At 41.3% G+C, this 8955-nt stretch overlaps 1 protein-coding gene across 1 annotated transcript; it reads right to left on the bottom strand.

Annotated features, from left to right (window-relative positions):
- Positions 1–211: 211 nt before the first annotated feature.
- Positions 212–8563, bottom strand: LOC119311688 (DNA-directed RNA polymerase II subunit RPB2). Its single transcript, XM_037587360.1, has 25 exons — positions 8095–8563; positions 6590–6811; positions 6217–6507; positions 5866–6063; positions 5584–5648; positions 5433–5519; positions 5205–5325; positions 5068–5112; positions 4849–4986; positions 4667–4739; positions 4502–4578; positions 4316–4423; positions 4074–4190; positions 3574–3729; positions 3364–3465; positions 3048–3173; positions 2894–2971; positions 2719–2814; positions 2496–2611; positions 2335–2404; positions 2203–2256; positions 1970–2113; positions 1576–1875; positions 977–1399; positions 212–670 (listed from the first exon to the last, which is right to left on the bottom strand). The coding sequence occupies exons 1-25, from the start codon at positions 8440–8442 to the stop codon at positions 560–562; spliced, it is 3666 nt and encodes a 1221-aa protein (XP_037443257.1). The 5' UTR covers positions 8443–8563; the 3' UTR covers positions 212–559.
- Between the last annotated feature and the right edge of the window lie 392 nt (positions 8564–8955).

Here is an 8955-nt window from a genome sequence, read left to right as displayed (position 1 = left end):
AAAATTCGTCAGAACATACCCATGCAAGATTTTGTTTTGAACAACAGTTGCAAGGGTTCCAACAGTGAAAACAGATATTAATTTCAACACACAGTTCAAAAGTTATGCCTTATTAAAATTTCTAAAATCTAAATTAAATGCGTTCCAGGGTTTCCTTGGTTTCCTGATATTACAACACATTATTAGTCCTGTTAGTAAATGAACACTAATGTAATAAGAAGGCTACTCATGCCTCACCCAGAAATTCATGCAACTGTCTTCATACAAACATCGTTCGAGTTGAGCTCTTAAAAGCCAAGACTGTCAAAAGATGATGTTACAACACATTATTAGTCCTGTTAGTAAATGAATACTAATGTAATAAAGAACCTAAGTAACTTCATGTCTGGGTCTGGTATCTGACGGTATCCAGGACACAATCAGAAGGATGATCGCTCTTCAAAATGCCTAGCCATCAGAACCAAAATCCATATCAGAAGAGCTATACTCATTCTTAAGTTCCGCAACAAGGTACCCCGGAAAACAGTTCCAGTCAGGCACCCGAATACAACACTCAAGCTCAACGGTGCTTATCCCTCGCACCCTTGACCTCATGGGTGAGCATCCTGGGAGCAATCGCCATCGCCATGAGCTCCTGGAAGAGGAGCTTACATGCGTACGGTATATGGACCTGTGCAAGAGAACATAAGACAGTATGATTACTAACTCTGGCAAAGCGAGACAAGGAAGATGGCTCAAGGGGCTGGCTATTTGGAAGCATAGTACTCTATCCGTGAAGACGTTTTTAAGACTAATTTAGACTGCAAAAACGCCTTATATTTTGGTACAGAGGTAGTATTTCTAGATAAGGTTTTCGCATTCAAGTAATATGAACCTAAGAAAAATAAAGTTCCTAGTAGTATTTCTAGATATGGTTTTCGCATTCAAGTAATATGAACTAAAGGGGGGATCAGAGCAAAATAAAGTTCCTACTTACCTGGACAATGTCAGTTTTGTTCTTGCAGCCTCTGCATTCGAAGGAATTCTTCTTGAGATTGGCAATGGCAATGAGTCCACACTTCTCACAAACATGCACTCTGTAAGCATCGCTCTGGTCAAATAACCTTTCCTTCAAGAAAAATGCAGCTCCATGAGCAATCATGCAATCCCTCTCCATTTCTCCAAAACGGAGACCACCATCACGTGAGCGCCCCTCTGCTGGCTGTCTGGTCAGTATCTGGACAGGACCACGACCTCTAGAGTGAATTTTGTCATCCACCATATGCTTAAGTCTCTGGTAGTAAGTTGGACCTAAGAAAATCATTGCAGTCAATTTTCTCCCAGTATGACCATTGTACATGGTCTCAAATCCACGCATCTGATAGCCACACTTGTGCAGTGCTTTACTGATATTATCCACCTGAAATGTAAGTTAAAAATTAATGAGTACACACATACTACATTGCAAGTTTAAGTTTAAATGCGAGTTAGACAAGAGGTTACAAACGCTATTAAAAGATCACATCAGGACATTGATATATTTTTCTTGAGAACAATTAGAGTAGAAGAACAATGAGTCCCCAAAAGATTACTCACAGTAACATCAGTGAAAGGAGTTGCATCTCCTTCCTTTCCCATGTGAGCCGCAACTTTACCCATAATACACTCAATCAGCTGGCCAATAGTCATACGGGATGGAATAGCATGTGGATTCACAATGATATCCGGTGTGATGCCTTCGATTGTCCATGGCATGTCCTCTTGTGTGTAAGTCATTCCAACAGTTCCCTTCTGACCATGCCTACTGCTGAACTTATCTCCTATTTGTGGTATGCGCACTGATCGCATTCTAACCTTGACAAATCTTAAACCATCAGCATTCGTTGTCAACAGAACCTGCAAACAAACTTACTTAGGAGCTGTTTGTTTGAAACTGAAAACACCACATAGAAACATAAAAGTGGTGCCAGAAAGCCAAAAACAAACAAACCTGATCCACCATCCCACTTTCACTGTGACGCAGAGAAGTACTATGATCACGCTTTGAGTATCTAGTAGCTTGCCCTTGAGCATCATCTTGTGGAATTGGAGATGTCTTCCCAATAATGACATCTTCCCCAGAGACCCTTGTTCCCTGATACATGAATTATCTATACATTATAGGCAATCAGCAGCACAATTGAGTGATAAAGATAAGCCTAGAGTAACAAGGCCTCTACTTACCGGTGGTGCAAGGCCATCATCATCTAATTTATCATAAGACCCATGGCGCATTCCCTACAAGGAAAAATACAAGAATGTTAGTTCATCAGATCTGCTTAGAGAAAATGCATGATGAATTATTCAAAAAATCACCATAGTGTTCTCCCTATTTGGACGACCAAATTCCTCTTTGACAAGAGTTCCCATCTTCTTTTCCTCATCTCTGCATATGGAATTTGAATTATTAGATTGGGCATTTGGGTAAATGAGTGGTGGCATGCTTACACTAGAATATGCTGAAATGCTAGCTGTACCTGTAAGAGCGGAAAAATAGTGATCTGAAGAACCCACGATCTATTGAAGATTGGTTCATAATAACCGAATCTTCTTGGTTATATCCAGAGTAGCATGCAATAGCAACAATTGCATTCTTCACAGAACACCAAAGCAAGATATTAATAATTACATAAAATGCAAAGATCCAGAATATGATTAAAAGAGCAAACAGAGTGCCCCGAGTTAAGATTGTTTACTTACAATGCCAGCTGGTAACTGCCTGAAGTGCAAATGCTCCATAGCACGAGTAGTAACAAGAGGCTTTTGTGGGTAGTACAGAACGTAGGCCAATGTGTCCTGAATCCAAATGGTGGGTGATGAAGGTTCAAACCAAGACCGACCATCAAACCAAGATACCAAGACAAATGGCACTCACCATTCTTAACTGATAGTTGGTAACATAGATTCCCATGGCTTGCTTTCCCATAGCAGACTGATATGTATTACGAGGTGACTGTAATCAAAGAAATGAATTAGACATGTTTAAAAACATATGCAGTGGATTAGCATTATGCAAGGGGATGAGTCACCTGGTTGTGATCAGGAAAAGGAATAATTGATGCGCACACACCAAGTATCAATGAAGGATGGATCTCACAGTGCGTATAAGTCTCAGAATATGCCTCCCCTGGATTATGCCTCGAAGTTTCAAGGTCCTGAAATTTTAATTTGTCGGCATTACTAGCAGAGCATGAATCTAGGATGAAGGAAAAGCCTCAGCATAAAGAAATGCGAATAGAACGAAGAAACAAAGATGTTTCATGTAAAGGAATGCCAATAGAATGGAGAACTTGGTCAGCCCACAACTGTTCAATCAGGTAGACTTCAAATGCAAACAGAACTTACACGTATAGTCATAGAGATCATAGTAGTTTCTTCCTCTTCAGTGTCTATGTACTCTATAAATCCTTTGGCAACCAAGTCATGCCAACCCTCATCAGGAGTCTCCTGGATGACCATACAGTAGGATAATATACAAGCATATGAGGAAAAAAAAATACATGCATACCAATTCAAATTTGAATAAAAACTAGCATAAATTGAAGAATATCAGACCCTTTGCTGCAATGCTCGGATATGTTTCTTCTTAATTAGAAGCCTCTGGTTTTCAACGATAAACAGCGGGCGACTGCAACGCCCATAATCAGTATAGAGTCGAAGTTCTTTAAGACGAATATCACGAACAACACCAACTTCAGTGTTGACATCAATCTGAAATTAACAACATTCAGCATGTAATTTTGAGAGCTTGATCTCATTAAAAATCGCATACCAGCAATTAAAGGCTTTCTTCTTAACATGTTCTATGCTAAAGAAATTCAAGATGTACATGTTTACCGTACATCTTGAAAATGATCTTTACTTTGGATAGTAGCAGATAACAAAGTTAGGGTTGCATATGAAAGGGCAACAAAATCACATCAGTTTTATTAATGGAGTGCCCCAAACTATTAAATATACAAATTATGCAGATAATATATGTTTTTTCAATACTCATCCATTCTGCTACAATGCCAGCAGCTTTTAGCATGAAACAGGAGAAGCAGGGTGCAAACCTGTCTTCTTAAACGACGAAGGGTCTTCACCAATAGGTCAGGATTCCTATGAATTCCAACCCAACAACCATTGACAAATATTTTAGCAGCTTGAGGAATGACTGCCGGTGATATCTCCTGTTAAAAAAGAATCAAGAACCAAATCAGTGACTGTTGTAACTGGTAAATGACACGAAACTTTAACCTTGGGTAAGATAAGCAAATGAAAATGCATGCGCACACATTGAGAAGGCGAAACAAACCTCAAAATTTTCTGTGCCCCACTCTTCCAAAAATTCCAAAATAGGATTTGCGGCAGAACCAACAGTGATATAAACCATCAAGGCAAGATTTTTAACCAAGCCACAAGCCTGAATAAAGGTGTATACAATATAAACCATTGACCAACTCCTTTGACAAAAGAGAATTTTAAAATGTGAATAACTTACCTGTCCTTCAGGTGTTTCAGCAGGGCACATCATTCCCCAATGAGAATTATGCAATTGGCGGGGTTTTGCCAGTTTCCCTGTTAATAAGATATTAAGATCAATAACCCTAAGGCGATCAAATTTCAATGGGGAAGTAATGTATGATACAATTTGAGCAATATCAACCTTCACGCCCAATGGGAGAGTTCAACCTCCGAAGATGTGATAATGTAGAAGCATACGTAAGACGATTAAGCACCTTGGTGTCAAAAGAAGAAGAAATATTAAGAACACATATTGGAACGTTCGTTCGCTAAACCAAATTGTAGTAAAGCATACACGTGAATGAGACATGAAAATGTACACACCTGAGACACACCGGCTCTTGTGCCAGCTTGGTTAGCCTGTCCCCAGTTTCCAGTAGCAAGGGAATACTTCAATCCACTAGTAATGGTTTTAGCTTTAATAGCAAATTGCAAATTGACTTCCTTCCCATTATCGACACACTGGGTTCAACAGAAACAGCAGTTAGCAATTATCAGGACTGAGAAAGAGACAGAGCATGGTCATTGAAACAAGGGAGAAACCTTCTGAACATATGACCTCACATCCCTCGTCAATTTCCTGAAAAGCTGATTTTGAAAGGAAGAACATAATTAAGCTCCCAGCTGAAGAAAAAAGAAGATATAAACACACTCAAATTTGCTGGCATATTGTAACAAACCATTCTGAACAGTCCTCCAAGCAATGGACCTGCAAGGTCAAGCCTTTTGTTGCCGTAATGATCTCTGTCATCTTCAGCTCTTCGACCAAGAGCGCACATCAACAGGCGGTGAATAATATACCTGCATAGTGAGGTAGGAAATTAGCTTATCTGCTTTGTAACAAGCTGTATCATAGAATGCAAACTTTTTGATTGACAACAGACTGATGTGCAGTACGGAACACATACCCAAAGTAGTATGCCTTTTTAGTTTCACAGAATTCGCCTACACCAACATGGGGCAGCATTTCCTTTTGAAGTATCTCTTTTGCATACCTAAGTTAAGGAGGTCAGTACTAAAAAGAAATTTACTCTTCTAGCAAAAAATGTAGAGACATACTTTATTCTTTTTTCTCGAGTTACACCAACTGTAGCACCACGCTTTCCAATGTAGTCCAGAGCAACCTACAGATAAGGCTTGTCAAAGCTTTACCCATGAAATAATATCAATGTAGCAACTTATATAACTACTTAAGTTCCAACCGAAGCTCAATTTAAGATGTGCCCTAGGCCCTAGCAAGCAAGAACAATTTAGTTTCATGACATAAATTCAAGTAGATGTGATATCAATGCAAGTAATAAAGAACAATTTAGTTTCACTTATCAATAGCTCAAGGAATACCTGCTGATTTTGAATGACAAAAGCTTCCTCCAAAGATGGGCGCAGCAATTCCATCATTTGTGTATCGGAGAAATCGTAGCATATGTGCTCCAGTATATCTTTGTCAGCAACAAATCCTAGTGCTCTAAACACAATGATGATGGGAATATCTGCACGAATGTAGGGCAGAGTAGCACGGATATATTGACCAGATGAACCCTGCAACATAGGAAACACTTCATAGCGTCAAGATCCTAACATTAGTTCAACTCATTGCATTCCCACATATGTATGCCATGTAAGAAGGCAACCCTAGACTGATACACATGCATCTGTGACGAACTATTTGCAAGGCTTCAGTAAGTTACTGACCCCTTTCGCGCCTGCTCGGGAAAGCATCCGAACAAACATGCTACTAGCAGGTCTGTTCTGGTTCTCTGCCATTGAACGGACTTCACCCACATATGCAAACTTATTTGGTTGCCTCTTCTTAAACACATAGACATGGTTGGTGCTCATCTTCTCCTGGGCAATGAGAACCTTTTCACTACCATTGATTACAAAATATCCTCCTTGGTCATAAGGGCACTCTCCAAGTTCTGTGAGATCCTTTTCAGATTGTTGAAACAGTGTGCAGTAACTAGAACGCAACATGATTGGAACCTGCAACAGGCAAAACAGTTGAAAATCAAAGAATACAAACAGCGCATACTACAAGCATGTGTCAAGTTGTTAGCCACAACACCTTTCCAATGAAGACTTTCGGATACTCCGCAGTTTCTGTAACCTCTTCACAGTCATGTCCTTTCTTTACAACTCTGTATGATACATCTACATAAAGTGGTGCTGAGTATGTCAGATTCCTGAGCCTTGCTGATTTGGGGAATAAGGTAGCAGTCTCTCCGTCAGCTTCAGTCATCATTGGTTTGCTCAGATAGATTTGACCAAAGCTGATCTTGTGGAGTGTCTATAGAAGAATCAATACCATCGTAAGTGATAGCTCAAGGAAAATGGCGAAAATAATAAGAAGAAAGCATGGTTTAAACTGAAAGGGCATTAGCAAGTGTGCACATGGTAGCATTAGCAACATTCAGAATTTGCCATGAACTCACAGAGGGTCTATGTGTGTGTTTTCTCTGTTAAGTAACAGAAATACGTCTACACCATTGTTGGCATGCACTTCTATCCTAGAGGATGTGAACGTGCTCATGTAAGGCTTATAGCTCATGAAAACAAAACAAAAAAAGTTGGACTCTGATCATGCCAGCCAGAAACAACATTCATCTTCAGAACTTGTGGGGCAGTTCATTCCCTGTTACCATCGTGGATATATTCACTTATACTGCTTAAAGCTTAACAGCACCCACATCAACGGTGTAGTTCTTGTTCGCATAGGCAGGCCATTTTGTTAAGATAACAGCCAGTGAGAACACTTGAAATATACAGTGTTCAGTGGACGGCATAGTCTGGCAACACAATGACTAGAACAACAATGACCAGCCAGTTCTTCACATTTTTAAGGAAAAAGGAATTTGCCCCAGCTCCATTTCAGTTTCTAACCTTCAGCATAAATATATCTTTATTTCACTTGTAACATTTCTTCTATGGAGTATAGAAGAACCGAGGTGCCTTCTCACAACCAGTGTTAAAAAGGTCCTGAAAGTTTGTGATTACATATTTAATAAATTAATTAGTTGGCTTCAACTCTATTATAACAACACAATAATTACATATTTCTGGATTTCCCAGTACAATTTCATCAGTTTACACTGATGAAAACAGGCAAAATAACAGAAATCATCTTGACAGTCAAAACCCTGAGACAGATACCCATGAGAAATAACTGAAACTAGCCAACAAGCATGTCTGCAAAACTCATTCTAAGCATTCCTAGTGCCACACTCTGAAATTCAAGCTTTAGCACCTATCCGAAAGGGAGCTTGCAAAGGGAGGTCTCATCTGAATCACAGCCAAGCAATTCCACCCTTCAGAATCAAAATTCAATCCAACCACCACCATCACGGTTTTTTTTTGTTGCTTAATCATTGTCAAAATTCTCAGACCCCCACCATAAACACCAGCAAGCAGCTGAATACTCCCGCAAAACCCTAGCTGGCCATCTATTTGAGCAGCGCCCCATCTAATCTGAGACCCGCCCGTCACCAGCTACTCATACCAAGGCCGCCAAACCCTAACCGGCCAAGTTAAGAGCGAAAATTAAGCCATATTTGGTATGGTCGGGAGGGCAACCTCGGCGAACTCGGCCTGGCGGCCGGGGTTGTGCTGCGACTCGGGGCGGATCTCGATGTCGGCCGACTCGTCGACGATCTCCTGCATGGTGTTCTGGATGAACTCGTCGAAGGAGTCGAGCTGCTGGCGCACGAGGCCCTTCTCCTCGAAGTAGGCGGAGATGACGGCCCAGGCGTCCTCCTGGGTAATCTCCTCCTCGTCCCGCGCCTCCTCCTCCTCATCCTCCCCGTCCCCGCCGCCGGCGTATCCCCCCTCGACCTCCTCCTCGGCTCCGTACCCCCGGTGCTGGAGGTGCTGGTGCCCTCCCATATCCATCTCCATCCCCTCCTCATATTCGTCGTCCTCCATCGCCGGAGCGAGCCGCAACCCTAGCGGCGCTCGGGGATGGGGTGGGTATGTCGGCTCACCGCCGCTCGCGAGTGGAGGAGGGGAGATGGGGGAGGGGCGGAAGCAGGAAGTGAGGAATTGGGGGCGCTCCGCCGATCTGGTTCGGTCTATATTGGGGGCGCAGGGGAGGTCGGTTTCAGTGTTTGTGCGCCGGGCCTACTTAGGCCTCGTTTAGTGACGATGGAAAGTGGGCCTGATGCGTATTAGTAACAGACCAGTACCATGTAAAAGGGCCGGATATACCCTAAAAAATGTTAAAGGGCCGGCGACAATAAAAATAATATTATATATAAAAGAAACTAATAAAATGATATAAAATGGCACTACCTCTTCTCTAAACTTATATAAGGCGTTTTTGCAGTTCTACATTATACTACTAGTTTACAGAGTGAGTAAAAAGCATATGCTGACAATATATACTTAGTTCTTAGTTTCAGTCAATTGTTACTATGTTAGTCAATGAAGTCAGTCTGT

The sequence above is a fragment of the Triticum dicoccoides genome, chromosome 5B (genome assembly GCF_002162155.2).
Source record: "Triticum dicoccoides isolate Atlit2015 ecotype Zavitan chromosome 5B, WEW_v2.0, whole genome shotgun sequence".
Taxonomy (NCBI): domain Eukaryota; kingdom Viridiplantae; phylum Streptophyta; class Magnoliopsida; order Poales; family Poaceae; genus Triticum; species Triticum dicoccoides.
The sequence above is the reverse complement of the archived record's forward strand: the minus strand, read 5'-3'. Positions and strand labels throughout refer to the sequence as shown.